Here is a 21,901-nt window from a genome sequence, read left to right as displayed (position 1 = left end):
CAATCGGTTCTCTAAACAGGGGCCTAACCAGCGCGCTCTTTCTATTACAATTTGGCCTTGCAAATTTGTCAGCCCCAGCGCTAATGGCAGCCAATTCTCAAGGATTGCATGAAGCTCATTTTCTGGCAGATTTTTTGGAAATCCTATGAAGTGCAAATTACTCCTCCTTGATCTGTTCTCCATGTCTTCTAATTTTGCTTCCTTTTCTTTAATTGATTTTTCAAGTGCACTGACCTTAGTTTGCAGCATGAGGACTCCCTCCCTGTTACTGCAAATTTTCACATCTACTGTGTCCATGCTATTCCTAAGTGAATCAATAGTGTCTCGCACCTCCTGTTTCTGACCCAACAGTTTCTCAAATATATTTTCTAAGTTGAGCACAACAGCGTTTGTTGATGCTGCCAGTGCCTGTTTGCTCATATCTTCTGCTTCAGGGTCACCAGGTGATTCCGCCATTTTGGAGTCTTGCAGTTTGCTTTTCTTTTTATCTTTTTTTCACAGTTTTCATTGTCATTTCCTGCAAATGCCTAACTGCAAAATTGTTCAAATGCCCTTGGCACGTTTCCTGTTATTTTTCGAATTTGAGATGTTAGTGAAAACAGAATAAAATGGACCTGGAGCTCTACTAACTCACCTTGCTTCCCTTCATCGAATCACATGACCCCCCCTTTTGGTTTACAGATCCATACTTTCCCCGAATATGCACGTGTAGTTGTCCTTGCCTAATAATGTTTTTCTTTTGCATCTATTCTGCATATCATCCACACCAAAGTTTCAGGAAATTTCAGTGATGCCAAGAAGAATCAAACACAAGTATTTTTTTTTTCAGACTGTGATATAGGTGTGCACATTCTGGAAAGTAGGCTCCATAAATTCTATGTGAAATGTTTGTGTGTTTTTTTGTTTTTTTTTAAGAAAGAATGACTGTATTGTTCATGTTTCCATATGTCCTCTTTTCTATGTATGGAACAGCTTTCAACTAATTTTAAAATTAAAAAATAAAAATGTGAGGTTAAACAGTACAAAAAATGTTAATAGTATGAAGGGAAAAAACATGAAAATCTTAGGAGGTAATTTTCAAAGGAGTAAAATGTGTAAATGTTCATGCTGTTGTAGCAATTTTCAAAAGCCATTTACTCAAGTAAAGGGCATTTATTCAAATAAAATCCAGTTTTACACATGTAAATGCTTTTTAAACTCAGGCCCTTAGTTTTGTATGCATGACAATCAAAGGACACCTGATTGTTCCACTGTTACTCTCCCATAACTTGACTGTCAAACACCAATATCATCAGAACTCTTTACTTAAAAGTAAAGATGTAAACATTGTTTAAAAAGTTAGCTGTTTAAACTGCTGCAATTTAAACTGTTATCTGTTTAAACAATAAATTCATGGAAGAGCAACTTGAAATTGCGAGGAGGGCCCCATTAACATGCCCATGCACTTTTTACCCCACTGCTCCTCATGTGCCGCCTGCTTTCAGTCTGGCCTATAGCAGCCCAGCCTGCTCCATCATGGGAATCTACATAACATGGCGGGAAACGGAAACATGGAAGTCAGCTGTAGGCCCGGTTACTGGTTTATATTAACATATTGAAACTAGCAGATGGATCTATCCATGATTACTTGTTTAGGAAGCCTTGTAAAACTTGATTATCTTTGGATGTTTTTAATTGATGTCCTTTAATACCAGCATTGTCCGAATGATTTCTTCTTCTTGAGATTGTCTTGCTGATGTTCATTTGCTATTATATTGTCTTGTTTTTATTTTACATATTGTATTAATTTATTTTGTATTTCTTCATTGCTGTTTAATGTCAACTAGGGCCTTAATTTCAATTGGCAACTACAAAAGTAAAGTAAATAACTAAATGGTAAGATTTGCTTACTGTTTAAGAGGGTAATTTTATAACTGCACACAATGGGGTAACCTCCTGTGTATGTTTTATGTTCAGACTTTACCCCAAATTTTCTAAGCAAACTTGTGCATGTTTGCTTTGAAAATTTGCGTGGAAGTGCCCAGTACACGCACAAACCCACCTGTGAAAGCCTGCACCTGCTGTATCGATGGCATAGCTGTTGCAAGTGAACTTGTTCCCCAATTTTGCTTCCAAAAATGCCTCTTGCCAGTTCTTGTAAAAGTATGCCTAAAATTAGGTAATTCTATTTTACTACACATATTTATGTGCATAACACTTAATTTTATGTGCTCAAATGACTTTGACTTTCAAGCTCCAATTATTTAAATAGTTAATATTTTACATCCCTACTTAAAAATAGAACATGAGCAGTTAAGATATTTTGTAAGTTTTTATCTCTTGATATTTTTTACGCTGTGTTGTTTAACCCTTAATTCTTTGTATTTGTCTTTTAATTAGAGATGAAGACGAATCCAAGAAGTCCCCTTCAGACTGCACTGAGGAAAAGCCTAATGGAACCCAGCAGAAGAGCTTTGGTCGAATTGGCTGTAGCAGCAGTTGCAACCCTTTCCTAGACATTCCACATGACCCAAATGCTGCTGTCTATAAAACTGGGTTTTTGGCTCGTAAAATCCATGCAGACATGGATGGAAAGAAGAGTAAGCACCTTTATTGTTTTGCTACATTTACCTCTTAAGCCTGTTAACCTGTTTTCTTTATACTGTGTTGCTTGCATAAGAAGTTGAGGACGAAATGGGATTGTATTAAAAAAAAACCCCACAAAAAAATCTGTAAAATTGCAAGTTTTACATGTGCAGTGAGTTTTGTGTTTGTACCAAGTTTAAGGCTTGCATTTAAAAAAGAAAAAAAGATCCCTTCTTAATATTATTGTGCATTAGGAAATTACGCACGCACACGTACTGCAAATCTTTTAACTTGGATAGGTCTGGAATAGTTGTCTTAAGACATAAATTTAGCACTCAGCAGAATCTTGCACAAAAATGTTACATACTGAATGATAAATATTAATGCTCGGTCTTTTAATCTGGCTATTAATGTACTAAGAGGAGCAATTTTGAAACTCTCCTCTTCCAACTTGCCCCCTGTGAGAGGAGGTTAGATTTGTTTAGGAAACTGTATTACCCACATGCTAGAAAAAAATGAAATAAATAGAAAGCAGGTGGTAAATGATACCACTTAGCTATGGGAGGATCTATTTAGCTCCAGCAGCATTATTTTGGCTCCAGGCATTTGTAACATGGCAATGGAATTTTGAAATACCACTGCCACAGAGCAACAGGTATATAGATATATAGATAGATAGATTTGGGTGACCCTTGTGAATAATGTTTTCTTAAGAAATATTCCTAAATCATCTGGGGCCCATATTGAGCACTGGCTGATTAAATAACTTAAAGCTAGATTCATCAAACTGCTATAAATAAAACAGAAATATGGTGCATTAGCAAAATGGGCGTGGCTAGGGAAATCTGATATACTGCATCACGTAGGTAACTTGCACAACCTGCAATAATTTATCGTGTTGTTCGACGCCTGTTGTGCATTATTTTATACAGCGTGCATCAGTTAAATCTGGCACGTTATTTTCTTGGTTTATCTATACAAGCTTCCTGAGCTGACTCTTTGAAGGTCTGTCAAGCATGGGAGAGAGAGGAGAGGAGGTGAGTTGTTGAAATTTAGTGGAGTTGGACTAAGAGTTTAGCGATTTTTGAGGGCGATGTCCTGTTGTTTTCTGTTATCTGTTTACCTTTGTCTTTGTCTCTTGTCTTTATCTGTGTGAGGAAGGTTTTGTAAGTATGTCTGTCTGTCTTTGAGTGGTGGTGTGGTGAGAAGTGAGGAGCTGGATGGAGAAGATGAAATGTGGAATGTGTAAGGAGAGGAGGGAGGTAGATGAGGGCAGGAGAAGTAGGAGGAAGGAAATATAGGAATAGGTGGGAAGGGGGTAGGCAGGAGGAGGACGGCAGGGTAGGGATAAACCGAGAGGGCAGGGGGAAGTTGGCAGGGCAAGTGCTGTGCGGTGGAGGATGGGAATGGGACTGAGAGTGAGGAAGGTGCCAGCTCTCCAGAAGTGGAAGTGGCATTAAGATCATCTGGCAGCCAGGCAGCAGGGCAGACTAGTCTTCGTACTTTAAACTTCAACATCGAGGACAATGACATGATCATCGCTGGGGTCCTCAAGAACTACAACATGCTATTTGGCAATCATGCAGGGAAGACGTCCAGGGCAGCCAAAGGCCAGATATGACACACTATAGCCCAGGCCATATCCTGGCACAGTGATATAAAAAGGACTGGAGAGCAGGTGGCCCACTGCTACCTCGATATAAAAGCCGAGCTGAAGAATAAGTTGTAATAAATATCTGTGCAAGACCGGAGGAGGAGCCCCTTGCCCCATTGTGATGATCTCCATGGAGGATCACCTGATTCAACAGATGGGACCGGACATATTTGAGGGGATGGATGATGGCCTGGACACCACACGAGCCAGGGCCAGTAAGTTCACTTCACCTGTAAATGTCAAATCTGCTGAAGATGTCCACATATTTTGGCATAAGATGCTCACATTGATTGATGCAATGTGCATATCTTATGAGAAACAGTACATTTGTACTTCTTAGCATTCATACTTATGTCTTCTTTGTTTCCATAGCTCTCACCCAGGGACCTGCCAGTCCCAGCCGTAAAGCCCCAGGGACCAGCAGCTCAACCCTACCTTTCACTGAACCTAGGTCTGGTTATCCTCACTTGGTTCCCAGCTCTTTCCTCAGTCTCTGGTTATGCCCTCTGAGCCCCATCTGCCCCGCAGGATCCCACCCATACTGCATACTCTCCTTAAGGCATTCAAGGTAGACCAGGCATCTAGCCTGGTCCTGCACAGCTAAATAGGAGACCACTAGGAGCACTCTCTTACACTTAGCATACAGTTTATGTATGTGAAGATGTTCCAGGCCCTACCCCCCCTAGAGGACCTGGAGAGTGACCCTCCCCTTGTGTAGTGCCAATCATTGCAGTACCTCCTTCTGCTGCAGTCTGGTGAGCAAAGCAATAAGTTGTCCTATGGCTCTAACCTTCTCCTTCAGTAGCTTAATAAGAAGTTGTTGCTGCTGGGTCTTTTGAAGTACCAATTGCTTGAGCATCTGTTGGGTTGTTGCCTGCTGTTGTTGCAGCTGGGTGGCAAGCTATTGCAAGACATTTTCTGATGTCATCTCTCCCCCAGAAAAATAAAATACCACAACCAAGTGTGGACTGCTACTAGAAGGGAAGAGTAAAGTCTCTCTCGCTCAGGGCTTTACCTCCCTTACAAGACTTAGCTGTCCAACGTACTACACACTTGGTAGGGCCTTAGGCCATCTCCACTCCACCGTACTACAACTCACTGTTCCTGCAAAGTTCTCCCGCAGTCCCCGTAGGTACCCTTTACCTTAAGGGAGTTATTGTGAGCATTGTATGCCAAGAAGTCCTTCTGGACAGCTAGGTCAAAACTCTCCGTAGTTAGTGTAGTCCCAAATCCCACTGCTATCAACATTTGTCAAAGGCCTCCGGGGTAATAAGGGTGAAATGTACATTGTACTCTGTTACCTTTTCTCCAGGTTTTAGGAAGAATAACTTTAAATGAACTTTAGTTACCATGTGAGACTATGATTTCAGAAATACCATTTACAAAAATAAATCTTTTGGGGTAGATTTTAAAAGGTTGTGCGCGGGCATACATGCGCGTGCGCTACCCGGCGCACACACATGTACACCCGATTTTATAACTTGCATGCGCAGGCACGCACAAGTTATAAAATCCAGGGTCAGCACGCGCAAGGCGAACAGCCTTTCCCATTCCCTCCCAGGCCGCTCCGAAATCGGAGCGACCTCGTAGTGAACTTCCCTATCCCCCACCCCGCCTTCCCTTCCCCTACCTCCCCCACCCTTTCCCCCCTACCTTTTTCGTCTTTTTTTTTTTAATCTCCAAATGTACTTCAGCCCGCGATCCCCGGCTCAGCGGCCGTGTGGAGGCCTCTGGCCACGCCCCCTCCCAGCCCCTTTTGTAAAGCCCCGGGACTTACTCGCGTCCTGGGGCTTTTCGCATGCCACTGGGCCTTTTAAAAATAGGCCAGACGCTTGTAACCCTTTGAAAATCTGGCCCTTTATGTTTTTAATAAAGTGCAGCAATGGAACTTGGTTTTTACTGTTATTGCAGGCATGAGATTCCTGTAGTGACATTGTTGTACCAAATATAAAGCTACATACCTAAAGTGAGAGCAGCAGCCCAGTCCCTCTCTCATCCAGTATCACTGTAATCAATTACAAACTCCATAATAGAAAATGCAGAAAAAATGAGACCTGAATTTTGAAATGGATGCTGTTTCCAAAATCACAGCATCCTATGGTAAGCAATTATAAGGCTCATTTACTGTGACTTTCTGAACAGAATTATGCATGGCTAGACCTTTTTAATTAATGGTAGCTATATCATTAAACAAACCAGAGTGGAACCAAGCTGCTGGCACTAACTTTCAAAAAGGAGATGGAGCAGCTTTTAAACTAGAACAAGGGGGAAAGCTGGCAGTCACTCAGCAGTGCATGGTTTGGAGAAATGTATCTTTGAACGATACTCATGAAACAGTAGAGTTAGGGCATCCCAACAGAGAGGTTCCATTAAAAGCAAACATAGTCCATATGCCTATATGTAAAAAATCACCAAAGCTAATGATTTCCGAATTATCCCAAACAACTGAAAAGCAGGTTGTTAAAACAAGCAAAAACCACACTTTGATATGTCTGTATGCCAATGCCAGAAGTCTAAGAAGTAAGATGGGAGAGTTTGAGTGTATAGCAGCAAATGATGAGATTGACATAATTGGCATCACAGAGACTTGGTGGAAGGAGGATAACCAATGGGACAGTGCTATATCAGGGTACAAATTATATCGCAATGATAGGGAGGATCAACTTGGTGGGGGTGTGGTACTTTATGTCCGGGAGGGTATAGTCCAACAGGATAAAGATCATACAAGAGACTAAACGCTCAGTAGAATCTATATTTATTTATTTTATTTATTTTGAGTTTTTCTATACCAGCATTCGCGATAAAATCGCATCATGTCGGTTTACAATTAACAAGTGGATAGGGAACAAAGTCAAAAAATAACATTTAGTAATAAATAATAATAATAATAGTAGTAAAAAACATAAAACAAGAGAAGGCTAAGGAATGCAGTTACAATAAAACAAGGGAATAAAATAACTTGGATCGGAGAAAAGAAGCAGGGGTTTAAATAGAAAGAACATATATGCCAGTCAATGTGCTTATAGCATTGATGAATTGCCCTTATGAGGTAGGGATGTTAATTGCCATGATTAAGGCAAAGTCTGGGCGACTGGTTGATAATGGAATAGGTTCAGTTTATGGGTAGAAATCCCATGTGTGTTGTGTAAGAGTATAGTGATAGGAGTCTACTACCATCCACCTGGACAAAATGGTCAGACAGATGATGAAATGCTAAGAGAAATCAGGGAAGCAAACCAATTTGGCAGTGCAATAATAATGGGAGATTTCAATTACCCCAATATTGACTGGATAAATGTAACATCAGGACTTGCTAGAGACATAAAGTTCCTGGATGTAATAAATGATTGCTTCATGGAGCAATTGGTTCAGGAACCAACAAGAGAGGGATCTATTTTAGATTTAATTCTTAGTGGAACGCAGGATTTGGTGAGAGAGGTAATGGTGGTGGGGCCACTTGGCAACAGTGATCATAACATGATCAAATTGAAACTAATAACTGGAAGGGGGACAATAAGTAAATCTGCAGCTCTAACACTAAACTTTCAAAAGGGAAACTTTGATAAAATGAGGAAAATAGTTAGAAAAAAACTGAAAGGTGCAGCTGCAAAGGTTAAAAGTGTTCAACAGGCTTGGACATTGTTTAAAAATACAATCCTAGAGGCGCAGTCCATATGTATTCCATGCATTAAGAAGGGTAGAAGGAAGGCAAAACGATTACCGTCACTGTTAAAAGGTGAGGTGAAAGAGGCTATTTTAGCCAAAAAATATCCTTCAAAAATTGGAAGAAGGATCCATCTGAAGAAAATAGGATAAAACATAAGCATTGTCAAGTTAAGTGTAAAACATTGATAAGACAGGCGAAGAGAGAATTTGAAATGAAGTTGGCCATAGAGGCAAAAACTCATAATAAAAACCTTTTTAAGGATAATGACGTGATGTGGTGGGCTTAGTGGCAGCGTGTTCGCTGAGCTCCGGCCAACCACCCAACTTTCCAGCATTTAACTTGCATCTACGCTGACTATACCTTCCCAACCAACAACCTAATATAGCCCACTTTTCCGTGCTGCCATAAGCTAGCGATTCAACGACTTTATGGCAACGAGGGCCGTGAAAAAGGACAAAGACAAATTGCGGGCCCAGGACGCCAAGATGGCGGCCGACCCCTCTTCGGAGGTAGAGAGAGAGGAGGAATCTTTAGAAGAAAAAATCTCTCATGCGGTGGTCGCGGCTCTGGATGTGCGGTTGCACCAACTATCAGAGCAAATAGCGGAGGTACGGGCCTCTTTTGCTGAAATTGACTCCCGTGTGGACAGGGTCGAGGGCCGCGTCTCTCTTGCGGAGGACGACATTGGAGCATTGGAGTGCCGTGTGGATGAGCTTGAAAAATCTGCTAAACTCCGGAACGAAAAGCTAGATGACCTGGAGAACCGGTCACGCCGGAATAATCTCCGGTTTGTCGGGTTTCCTGAATCGCTAATGGAACTGGATATCCCGAGATTGTTGGAGGCCTGGCTCCTCAGCATGGTCCCATCTTTAGCGTCGCCTTCTGGAGGCTTACTCGAGAGAGCACATAGAATAGGCCGCAGAGAGGAGGGGGCGCAGGGTGGTCGGCCGCGCGTGATCATAGCGCGATTTTTACACTTTGCCCATAAATCGTTGGTGCTTCAACATTTTAAAAAAGCCAGAGACCTATCCTATGAAAATCACCGGATCCTGATCTTTCAGGACTTCTCTCCTAGGGTCACTCTCCTCAGGAAGGAGTTCTCGGGAGTCTGTACTGAGCTCTACAAAAAAAATATTCGATTTGCCTTGATGTTTCCGGCTCGCCTCCGCATTACTCACCAGGGTACTACCAAATTCTTTATGACACCGAGCGAAGCCCAAAGCTATGTGCGCACTCTGCCGAATGTCGATGCTGCGAATTCGACCTGAAGTCTGTTTTTGTTTTTTTTTTTGTTTATTTTCCCTTTTTCTTCTCTCTTCAGTTCTTTTGCAAGGCTCGGCCGCAGTTTCTCCATGTGAAACATTCAGTTGTCTTTCCATATGGTGACGCTATTTTTCTGGGCGCCCTATCCTTCGGGAACATAAAGAGGGCCTCTCTTTATTTTTAAAATGGCGGCCCTCATACTAGGTTTCAGATTCCCGCTGCCCCGAGTTCATTATAGGGGCCTGTTTGTGTGGCTTTGAACACTGCTTCCCGGGTTGTGAGCTGGGAGTTGGTTATACTTATTGTTAGTTTATCTTCTGAGAATGTCAGCTATACTACTTTTTGTTGGGTGGGGGGCTGAGTACATTATTTCATCTCGTGGTCTTGTTCCCTTGGGAATCCCACATATTGTTCAGGGGTTATCGATGTGCTGTGTTTGTTGTTTATATATCATGAACGTTACATGTATGTGGGATGGGTATGCTGGTCTGCTTGGGGGAGAGGGGGGGTGTGGGGGGAGGGAAGGGACATATATGATTCTACGCTGTTTGGTTAAGTGTGAGCAATCCTCTATGTTTGTTCTAGTAACTGCACGTGGATACCGGGTAGTGCTTTCTGCCTTGGACTGTAGTACTGAGCTGATCTATCAGGGCGACCCTTTCCTTTTTTCTTTAAAATGACGCATCAAATTGTCACGTGGAACGTGGCTGGTATGGGTACCCCGATCAAACGGGAAAAAGTCCTGGCTAGGCTTAATCGTTTACATGCCAAAATCGCATTCCTGCAGGAGACTCACCTTTTACAGCCAGAGATTGTTAAATTGAAGAAAAAGTGGGTAGGCCAGGTCTACTATGCCACGGGGTCGTCTAAGAGCCGAGGTGTGGCAATTCTTATCCATAAAACCTTGCCTTTTGCCTGTCAAGAGCAGGTGGCGGATCCGGATGGCCGCTTTATCATTTTAAGGGGAACGTTTATGGGATCACCTATCATTTTAGCCTCCGTGTATGCCCCAAATGCTTATGATCATAACTTTTATGTGCATCTGCTGGCCTCACTAGCAGCCAGGGGGGACCATCCGTTTATTATTGGGGGAGATTTTAACTTTGTCATTGATTATTCTTTGGACCGACATCCACCAAGGAGTGGTCAACAAATTAGTGAAAATAAAGGCCCAAATTTTTTATGCAAACACCTTTCCCTGGTAGACCTGTGGAGGGTCCTGCACCCGGGCGAACGCGAGTTCACCCATGTCGCTCGGGCACACCCGGCCTGCTCCTGAATAGATTACCTCCTAGTGTCAGAGACGCTGTTTCCCAGATTCTCTGCAGCGGTTATAGAAACTCTTATTATTTCAGATCATAGCCCGGTCGTGGGCACCTGGGGGCAACAGGGTCCATTTTCTCCTAGCCAGTGGCGATTACCTTCGCACCTAGCACAGGATCCTGAGTTCCCTAAATATCTACAACAGAGATGGGCGGATTTTATAGACTTTAATAAGCAACATTTGGATAATCCGTTTCTCCTCTGGGAGACTGCGAAGACTGTTCTTCGCGGAGATATTATTAGTTATTCCAGTTTCAAAAAGAAACAGCTGGATAGGGAGATCTTATCTTTGGATAAACAGATACGTTCTATGAAGCACCAGGTTATTACTTCTGGTACTAACGCCTTACTTCCCCAACTTAAGACGCTACAGACAGCTTTGACTGACTTATTGCACAATAGAGCAGCCAAAGTACTCCGGTTTCGTCAATTTAATTTTTTCCATTATGGCAATAAGTCTGGCCGCCTGTTGGCCCGTCTAATAAAAGCCCAAGAAACATCCAAATTGGTGACTAATATGAAAACTACTCAGGGCAGCATTGAAACAACCACTCCGGGAATTGCAAAGATTTTTTCTCAGTATTATCATGCATTGTACTCGGCGGAGCCAGTGGATGAATCTGAGATAGATTGCTTCCTTGAATCGTTGTCCCTTCCTCACTTAACACAGGAGCAGTTGGCTTGCCTTCAGCAACCTATTGCCCCAGGGGAAGTGACCGCTGCTATAAAAACTCTCCCAGACCGGAAGGCTCCAGGCCCGGATGGTCTAACTTCTCTGTTTTATAAATCCCTTTCCTCTGAATTGACCCCGGTGCTTCACCAGGTGTTTGAACGGATGGCGGATGAGCAGGTAATGCCGGCTGGTATGCGGGTTGCTACTATTGTTGTGCTCCCTAAAGCTAGCAGAGACCCTACTGTACCCTCCTCTTACCGACCCATTTCGTTGTTGAACTTAGATATTAAGCTATATGCTAAGATCTTGGCCACTAGATTAAAATCTATTATGCCATCGTTAATCTCAACAGATCAAGTAGGCTTTGTTGCTGGGAGGAGATCCACAGTCAATATACACAAAGTCTTCACGGCGATCGAGTCTTGTTATTTTTCGTGTGTGCCAGATCTCTTACTGGTCACATGCGATGCTGAGAAGGCTTTTGATCGGGTGGCCTGGCCCTTTTTGAGAAAGGTCCTTGCGAAATTTGGCTTTCAAGGGCGCATATTTGAATACATTAATGTTTTGTACTCTAACCCCACAGCACGAATCTTAGTGAATGGAGCCTTATCCGAGGATTTTTATCTTGCTCGGGGTACTAGACAGGGGTGCCCCCTCTCGCCCCTTTTGTTTATTTTAACTGTGGAACCACTGGTGAGCAAGTTAAATAACACTGTAGCGATCCAGGGTGTCACCGTGGGGTTTCAGAAATATCTTACTCTGCTATTTGCGGATGATATTCTTTTGATCCTCTCACACGCCCGCACTTCACTCCCACGGGCACTACAGATTTTTGCGTGTTATCAAACATTGTCGGGGTTCAAATTAAATTTGGATAAGACAGAGGCATTGGATATTAGGGGATCCCTTAAGGACACGTGGGGGAATTTCCCGGTGAAGTGGGCCGACACAACTATTAAGTATTTGGGTATCGTAATACATGCCAATCCCCGCCGCTGGTATGCCCTCAATATTCCGCCCACGATTAAAAAAGTGGTTGCAAAAATGGAGGGATGGCACTCTCTTCCACTTTCCATATCCGGGCGGATAGCGCTTGTAAAGATGGTTCTTGCTCCCCAACTTTTATATAAGTTTTTGATGTTATCGGTTATAATTCTCTCCAAAGATCTCCGTACTTTACATAAAGCACTGCGCCACTTTTTGTGGAGGGGGAAAAAAGCTCGCCTTCCCCTTCTGACTTTAATGGCACCGAAATGTCAGGGTGGTTATGGTGCTCCGGATCTTTTGACGTATTCATGGGCGGCCAACCTCTGTTTTTTGGGTGACTGGCTCTTTGGCACCGCTGAATATACTGACCCCCACCTGATTCACGCTATTTGTGCTCCCTGGGACCCTAGTTATATTCTACATATGACCCCACATGAGTTTCCCTCAGTGCCTGTGAAATATCAATTGGTGCGCACAGTTAGAAAGATTTGGGGGATCACGAGGCACTTACTTAAGTTATCGGTCACGGTGTCCTTACAGTATCCTATGTGCACTACTGCTCTTTCTGTCCCAACTTACTTACCCGCTACACATGCATTCCGGACAACTTCTCAGTGGCCTTTACATGACCTTCTAGATCAGGCAACGGGCGCTATATATACCTTTGCGCAATACCGAGAACGATTGGGGTTCCGTGAGGCGCATTTTCTGTTATATGCTCAGTTACGGGCAAGGTCGAGGGCTATTTTACATGATACCGGGGGTGATATAGACAATGCTTGTTATGCTGACTTATTAACCTGTTTTAAGGGGAAAAAGGGCAATTTATCTTGTCTGTATGCGTTCTACTGTGCAAATCATACCTATGACATTTATGATACCTTGCGGGTGAAGTGGTCTAAAGATTGTGGTGAAGATCTGACTACCTCTATGCTAAACCATTCTTACGCTGCTCTGTATCAAGTGACTGGTAACATTGCCTTGCGTGAACTGCAACAAAGAGTGTTTCATCGTCTGGTTTTTTCCCCGGCCAGGGCTTACAAGATGGGGTGTGCTCCCTCGCCGGACTGTCCTAAATGCTCTCAGACACCTGCTTCCCTCATCCACTGTTTATGGGATTGTCCATGTATACAAGACTTTTGGGAGAAAATACGGTCTACGCTTTCGAAGCTTTTTCACGCGGACGTTCTATGGTCCTGTTCCTTTTGCCTTCTGAACAATGATTGTGGTGACCATAGTGCGAATATTGACAATGTCCTTTTTCTATTTAAAGTGTGTCTTATGGCAAAAAAATGCATTTTGTTACATTGGCTGAAACGAGAAGCGCCTACGGTGTCAATGTGGACTGGTTTCTTGACTGAACTATACCAATTGGAATATGGGTCTAAATATAAGCGTTTTTCCCATAAGAAAAAATGTTTTTTTAGGGAGATCTGGGGAACATATTATTCTTCTTTACCTCTACATACTCAAAGATTGGCTCCCTTGGATCTGGAACATACTTAGCGGTGGGTTCTTGGTGCTTGTCCTAACATACTCCTGCCGGTCCATGTTTGTCTGAACGCCCTACAGTCCAGGGTCAAGTGTTTGTTTCTTCGCTTTAGGGCTTGGAAGCACAGCCCGAGAAATGATACTAGTTACATAGTGATAGTGCTTGATACATGAGTCCTGTCATTGCTTCCTAATATCCTCCACATGTCATTGCTTTATATTTCTAGTTCACGGTGAATCATGTATGTCGCGGGGGGGGGGGGGGGGTTCAGGGGTGAATAGTTGCAAAATTAGGATTGTACCCTGCTGTTCTTTGTTATTGTTATTGCATTGTTTTTCTGCCTTGGTACCATCCTTGAATAAAGATATTTAAAAAAAAAAAAAAAAACCTTTTAAAATATATCCAAAGCAAGAAATCTGTGAGGGAGTCGGTTGGAACATTAGATGACCGAGGGGTTAAAGGGGCTCTTAGAGAAGATAAGGCCATTGCAGAAAGACTAAATGAATTCTTTGCCTCCGTGTTTACTAATGAGGATGTTGGGGAGATACCAGTTCCGGAGATGGTTTTCAGGGGTGATGAGTCAGACGAACTGAAAGAAATCACTGTGATCCTGGAAGATGTGGTAGGCCAGATTGACAAACTAAAGAGTAGCAAATCATCTGGACCGGATGGTATGCATCCTAGTGTACTGAAGGAACTCAAAAATGAAATTTCTGATCTATTAATTAAAATTTGTAACCTATCATTAAGATCATCCATTGTACCTGAAGACTGGAGGGTGGCCAATGTAACCCCAATATTTAAAAAAGACTCCAGGGGCGATCCAAGTAACTATAGACCAGACTTCAATGCCGGGAAAAATAGTGGAAACTATTCTCAAGATCAAAATCGTAGAGCATATAGAAAGACATGATTTAACGGAGCACAGTCAACATGGATTTACCCAAGGGAAGTCTTTCCTAACAAATCTGCTTCATTTTTTTGAAGCAGTTAATAAACATGTGGATAAAGGTGAACCGGTAGATGTAGTGTATTTGGATTTTCAGAAGGTGTTTGACAAAGTCCCTCATGAGAGGCTTCTATGAAAATTAAAAAGTCATGGGATAGGAGGTGAAGTCCTTTCGTGGATTACAAACTGGTTAAAAGACAGGAAACAGAGAGTAGGATTAAATGGTCAATTTTCTCAGTGGAAAAGGGTAAACAGTGGAGTGCCTCAGGGATCTGTACTTGGACCGGTGCTTTTCAATATATATATAAATGATCTGGAAAGGAATACGAGTGAGGTTATCAAATTTGCAGATGATACAAAATTATTCAGAGTAGTTAAATCACAAGCAGACTATGAAACATTACAGGAGGACCTTGCAAGACTGGAAGATTGGGCATCCAAATGGCAGATGAAATTTAATGTGGACAAGTGCAAGGTGTTGCATATAGGGAAAAATAACCCTTGCTGTAGTTACACGATGTTAGGTTCCATATTAGGAGCTACCACCCAGGAAAAAGATCTAGGCATCATAGTGGTTAATACTTTAAAATTGTTGGCTCAGTGTGCTGCAGCAGTGAAAAAAGCAAACAGAATGTTGGGAATTATTTTGAAGGGAATGGTTAATAGAACGGAGGATGTCATAATGTCTCTGTATCGCTCCATAGTGAGACTGCAACTTGAGTACTGTGTACAGTTCTGGTCGCTGCACCTCAAAAAAAATATAGTTGCAATGGAGAAGGTACAGAGAAGGGCGGCCAAAATGATAAGTGGAATGGAAGAGCTCCCCTATGAGGAAAGACTAAAGAGGTTAGGACTTTTCAGCTTGGAAAAAAGATGGCTGAGGGGGGATATGATAGAGGTGTTTAAAATCATGAGAGGTCTTGAACAGGTAGATGTGAATCGGTTATTTACTCTATCAGATAATAGAAAGATTAGGGGGCACTCCATGAAGTTAGCATGTGGCACATTTAAAACTAATCGGAGAAAGTTCTTTTTCACTCAGCACACAATTAAACTCTGGAGTTTGTTGCCAGAGGATGTGGTTAGTGCAGTTAGTATAGCTGTGTTTAAAAAAGGATTGGATAAGTTCTTGGAGGAGAAGTCCATTACCTGCTACTAATTAAGTTGACTTAGAAAATAGCTGCTGCTATTACTAGCATCAGTAACATGTAATAGACTTAGTTTTTGGGTACTTGCCAGGTTCTTATGGCCTGGATTGGCCACTGTTGGATACAGGATGCTGGGCTTGATGGACCCTTGGTCTGACCCAGTATGGCATGTTCTTATGTCTTTCTAGGCCACAGCAGTCTGAATGGCAACACATAGGCTAGCAGTATGGGGACAGAATATAGGTGCAAGCTGTCTGTCTCTGCAGCTATTGCTCCTCCTCCTTAGTATACACTTCCCGTTTAGAAAAGAAAAGCAAGATGATGGAAGAGCAACAGCGATGGGGACTGTGACTGTGTGTTCTTATTCTATCCATGCATTACCAGCTTATGTACCTCAGTTTTGACTGCTGCAGGCTGGAGAATGGAAGATTAGGATGGCATGATAAAATGAGGATGGAAGAGGAACCTGGAGAGGGAGAGAACAATGACAAGCAGACAACTATAATATTTAAAGTCAAAGACTGATGACTGACTGTATTGTCCTGGAAGTTAATATTTCCTTCAGAGAGCTAATATCACACTATTAAACTTTTCCAGTGAACATCTCCTTCATTTCTCATCTGATTTCAGGGAGTCATAACTCATTGAAAAACCCTTGAGATGTGGATGTGTATTGTAGGTAGATTTTTATAGATACCAACCAAGTTGATTGCAACAGAGAAACAGTTAAGTATGAGAAAAAATAAGTGTAAGGCTTGCTGGGCAGACTGGATGGACCGGTTGGTCTTCTTCTGCCGTCATTTCTATGTTTCTATGTTTATCATCGAGCAACACCATAGGGACATAGGCAGCCAGATGCTGGTGCTCGCCCCGGCTGCGACCGGCCCTGCTCACCTTCCAGACCCAGCCTCGACTGCTTCCCCGGTCTCTCCCGCGATCATAGCTAGCCATCTGCACCCTCAGGCTCCTAGCTCCTCGGCTTCCTCAACTCCGGTTCCCTCCTGCTCCGGTGCTCTGCGTCCCTTGCGGCACGGAGAGGCCCACGCCACGCCTTCCTGCAGTCGGCCCCAAGGCGCGCGTATGCACAGAGCTGAACTTTAAAGTTGCCGCGGTGGGAACCGCTCCGCAGCTCCCAGCGATGATGTCACCTGAGCCCTGCATAAAAGGCAGGGCTCAGCCCTCCATTCTTTGCCTTGGCAAACGGGTTTTCACATTGTATGAGCTAGTTGCTGTCCTCGTTCCTGAGTTCCTGTGCTTGTTCCAGTGTTCCCGTGTTCCTGTGCTTGTTCCAGTGTTCCCGTGTTCCTGTGCTTGTTCCAGTGTTCATGAGTTCTTGTGCTTGTTCCAGTGTTCCCGTGTTCCTGTTCTCGTTCCAGTGTTCCTGTGTTTGCTTCTGTGTTCCCGAGGACCTTCCTGTGTTCCAGCGCCTGTTCCTTTGATCCTGAGTTTGTTCCATGTTCTGCATCAGAGGTTGCACCTTCTCGGACTGATACATGTACTGACCTCGGCCTGCCTCTGACCACGCTTGGACTGATACCCGGTACTGACCTCTGCTTGCCTCTGACCACGCTTGGACCGTTACCTGGACCTGACCTCTGCTTGCCTCTGACCACACTTGGACTGATACCTGGAACTGACCCTTGCTTTGGCTGACCATCCTCGGACAGATACCCTGGCTTTGACCCTTGCGCTCTATTCGGACACTCTCTTTGCTTCTCCTGAGACCACCAGGTCCACCTGCCTTGATGCTGTCTGCGGCCTTCCTCGAGCGAGACCACTAGGTGCTGTCTACCTGCCCAGAGAACCTTCATGTCATGCCTTTTACCCGTGGTCTCCGGTACTCTGTTCCGGTCTAGCTCGTCTGTTCACAGTCAGCCCACGCACCTCTACTTCCTGTGGGCACACCTCTCCACCATCTCTCCGGGAGACCCCCCCCAGAGGCCCACCCAAGCCCAGGCAGCCCGGAATCCAAGGCTCAACTCGCGGAGGGCCCCGGGCCATTATTGGTGAAGCTCCAGCTTGCCTGTTCCTCCTTGTGTGCTCCGTCCTCTGGGATCCGCCCTCTGGGATCCCTCAGAGGGCCGTACCAATCCTGTGCCAGGCCAAGGGTCCACCTCCAGCGCAATAGATGCTAGCACAATGTGGCAGCTGTTTAGATTATTGCAAAGCTTGGTGAGAAACTGTGGGGTGGGTGAGGGTGAGAGGAAAAGGTATGGCAGTGTCATGTGTTCACTTACTTAGGATGATAGAGAACTGAAAAAGAAGACAACAAAAACTGACTTAGATGATAAGTGATATCTTACAAGTGGTTAAGATTCTACAGCTAGCAATTGGGGAGGTGTGTTGCCCCTGTATAGGTCCCCGGTGAGACTTCATTTGGAATACTATGTACAATTCTGGAGATCGCAACGTCAAAAGGATATAAACAGGATGGAGTTGGTCCAGAGGGTGGCTACTAAAATGGTCAGTGGTCTTTGTTCTAAAGCATATGAGGATAGACTTCAAGATCTAAACATGTAAAACATGTTAAAACTCTAATGTCACTCTCCTAATGTAAACCGTTATGATGGCAAAACCGAATATACGGTATACAACACATGTTAAAATAAAATAAATAAATGTATACCCTATAGGAAAAGTAAGATGGGGGTGATATGATAGAGACATTTAAATATCTCAAAGGTTTTCAAGCACAGACGGCTAGCCTCTTTAAACAGAAAGGAGGCTCTAGAGCAAGGATAATGAGATGAGGGTGAAAGAGAGTAGACTTAGAAAATATTTCTTTACAGATAAAGTAGTTTCTCACAGGACAAGCAGGATGGTTGTCCTCACAAATGGGTGACATCGAGGATGGAGCCCACCACGGAAAACTTCTGTCAAAGTTTAAACAGAACTTTGACTGGCCCCTACTGGGCATGCCCAGCAAGGCACTGACCCTGCAGCCAGCAGGGGTCTCCCTTCAGTCTTCTTTTTTCCGCGCAGCAGTTGCCACGCGGTGAAAGGAGCTCTCTAACCACGTCCTGACAGAATTGGAAATTAGTTTCCTAAGAAAATTTGCCCCTCAGGGGTCTCCCTTCGACAAATTTTTAGACATCTTACGGAACCCGGTAAGGTTTTTTGCCTTTTTTCCATCGACTACCGTCGATTTTGGCCCTTGAGGCCTGTTGGCACTTACCGATCCCCAGCCTAAATTTTGGCTTCAAGCCATGGCAACGGGGTTTCCGCCGTTGTCCGGATTGTACCCGGACTATGTCTATCACAGACCCCCACAGGGTTTGTGTAATGTGTTTGGGTAGTGAGCATGATGTCCTGACTTGCACCAAATGTGCCCTAATGACACCCAAGGGTCGCAAAGCCAGGATGGAGAAGATGGGACTCCTCTTCCATGCACCCACCCCAACGCCATCGATAGCATCGACGTCATCGGAACCGGCACCGTCGAAGTTGTACCATCACCGTCAACCCTCCGGTGACCGTCCGCCATCGATCGCTTCTTCGGCCGTCGACTCCGTTCCTTCCCCGGATGGGCAAGGGGACCGGACAGAAAAGCATCGCCATCGACGGCACAAGTCTCGCCTGTCGAGGATCCACAGCCATCGACCTCTGTTCAAAGCCGAGCCACCGACAAAAGAAGCCCGAACAGACCGGACATCCTCCACGTCTCGTTCGCTGGCATCGAGGAAACCCTCACCCTCCTGGGGTGAGGGGGCCGTGATCCCACCGGTTACGGTGGTCCCTCCGGCCCTGCCTCAGCCTCCCCTCTCCCGTCGAGCCGGGTATGATTACCCTGGTCTCCGGGCAGAACTGGACCGCCTGGTCCAGGAGGCCATCGAGAAAGCGATTGAAGAAACTGCAACCTTCCATCGGCACCGTCTCCGGCACCGGTTTCCAGTGCACTCCCCCGGCACCGACACCGGCACCGGCTTCGCCACCAGAGGAGAGAAACCGGCCACCGAGCCGTTGATACAAGCGCTAGCACCGCTACTGAGCCGTATGGAGGCGCTCATGACGGCCCTTCCATCGGTGATTCCAGTGCCATCGACAACACCACCGTCTCCGACTGGATTCTCATCGGCAGGAGAAACACCGTTCCGGATTCCCCCTTCCGGGGTGGTTCCATCGGTGGCCCCTCTGTATATCTCCACCGATATATCCTTCGATTCCATCCATTCCACGCCAGGCACCGATTCCATCGGCAGCACCGAAGCCATCGATGCCATTTCTGGTTCCACCTACGGCACCGATTCCACCTCGGTTTCCATCGATGCCTTCAGAGCCTCAGCCAGGTCCATCAGGGCTACAAGCCCCACTTGATCCCTACGATACCTGGGGTGATGATGATGATACATCTTCTGACACAGATTTACCTTCGCCACCATCTCCTACAGAGAGTAGAAAGAGATCTCCTCCAGAGGATTTATCTTTCATTAATTTTGTGAAAGAGATGTCAGAAGTTGTACCTTTTCAACTACAATCTGAAGCTGATGACAGACACCAGATGATGGAACTCCTTCAATTTCTGGATGCTCCAAAGATCATCGCTTCCATCCCTATACACCAGGTGTTTGTGGATCTGCTCAAGAAAAACTGGGAATCTCCTTCATCAGTTTCACCAGTTAACAAAAAAGCTGACTCCACCTACCTTGTCCAGTCAGCGCCAGGTTTCCAAAAACCTCAACTGGATCATCGCTCTGTTGTGGTTGAGTCCGCGCAGAAGAAGGCCAAGCGTCTTAAGCCACACTCTTCTACCCCACCTACCAGGGACAACAAGTTCCTAGATAGTGTTGGACGGAAAGTCTATCATGGAGCTATGTTGATTTCACGCATAGCTTCATATCAACTTTACATGACTCAGTACAACAGAGCCATCCTTAAGCAGATGCAAGACTATGCTGACACGTTGCCGGACCAATACCAACCGCAGCTTCAAGCCCTTCTTCACAAGGGATTTGAGGCAGGGAAGCACGAGATCAGGACTGCCTACGACATATTCGATGCTTCCACAAAAGTTTCAGCCACAGCCATTTCAGCCAGACGTTGGGCTTGGTTAAAGTCATCCAACCTTCGCCCAGAGGTCCAAGATCGTCTTGCTGATTTACCCTGCTTAGGCGACAATTTGTTTGGAGAGCAAATTCAGCAGATCGTGGCAGAGTTAAAAGACCACCATGAGACGTTGAAACAACTCTCGTCTGTCCCACCTGAGCTGACTTCCAAGCAACCGCAAAAGAAGGACTCTAAGAAGTCATTCTTTCGACCGCGCCGTTACTACCCTCCATCGGCCAGGCCTCGTCCAGCTCGATCCTCTACTAGGCCTCAGCCTCGTCAGCCTAGGAAACAAGGGCCTACTGTAGCCCCTCCTCCTGGGCCTGCGGCTGGCCTTTGACTCCCCTGTAGGGAACACATGCCAAACCCCTCTTCCGGACATCCCTGTAGGAGGTCGACTGTACCATTTTCTACAACCTTGGTTGCAGATCACCTCAGATCAGTGGGTGCTCTCAATTATCGCACAGGGTTACCACCTCAACTTCATAACTCTTCCGGCAGACTCCCCGCCTCTTCAAGCGTGGAGTCTATCCACCCATTTGGCTCAATTACAACAGGAAGTATCTCTTCTTCTGCAATCAAATGCTATAGAACCCGTTCCTCCCTCTCAACGAGGCAAGGGATTCTATTCCAGATACTTCCTCATACCAAAGAAATCAGGGGGACTACGTCCCATTTTGGACCTTCGAGCCCTCAACAAATACCTTCAAAAAGAGAAGTTCAAAATGGTAACCCTAGGCGCGCTGCTCCCTCTGTTACAAAGAGGGGATTGGCTGTGCTCTCTCGACCTCAAGGACGCTTATACCCACATTGCGATCACACAATCCCATCGCAGATATCTGCGGTTTCTAGTAGGCCACGACCATTATCAATACTGTGTCCTACCTTTCGGTCTAGCTTCTGCCCCACGAGTCTTTACCAAATGTCTCGTAGTGGTAGCAGCATTCCTAAGGAAGGAAGGTGTCCACGTCTACCCATACCTGGACGATTGGCTAATCAGGGCCTCCACCCAACAGATAGCTCAATCCTCCCTAAAATTGACTATTCAAACACTCCTTTCCTTAGGGTTTCTCGTCAATTACGAGAAATCTTGCTTAGTCCCCGTCTCAAACCTTATCCTTCATTGGGGCAGACTTG

General features: G+C 44.8%; 1 protein-coding gene across 2 annotated transcripts in view; it reads left to right on the top strand.

Annotated features, from left to right (window-relative positions):
- The window catches only part of PSD3 (pleckstrin and Sec7 domain containing 3), a 1,257,010-nt gene that overhangs the window by 1,116,485 nt on the left and 118,624 nt on the right, over positions 1-21,901 (top strand). For both annotated transcript variants that reach the window (XM_029601790.1, XM_029601782.1), the window contains exon 11: positions 2,380-2,579. In XM_029601790.1, coding sequence (XP_029457650.1) covers positions 2,380-2,579 — 200 coding nt within the window. The remainder of the gene's footprint in view (positions 1-2,379; positions 2,580-21,901) is intronic.

This window comes from Rhinatrema bivittatum, chromosome 1 (assembly GCF_901001135.1).
Source record: "Rhinatrema bivittatum chromosome 1, aRhiBiv1.1, whole genome shotgun sequence".
Lineage (NCBI taxonomy): Eukaryota > Metazoa > Chordata > Amphibia > Gymnophiona > Rhinatrematidae > Rhinatrema > Rhinatrema bivittatum.
Note: the sequence above shows the minus strand (reverse complement) of the source record. Positions and strands in the feature narration are given on the sequence as shown.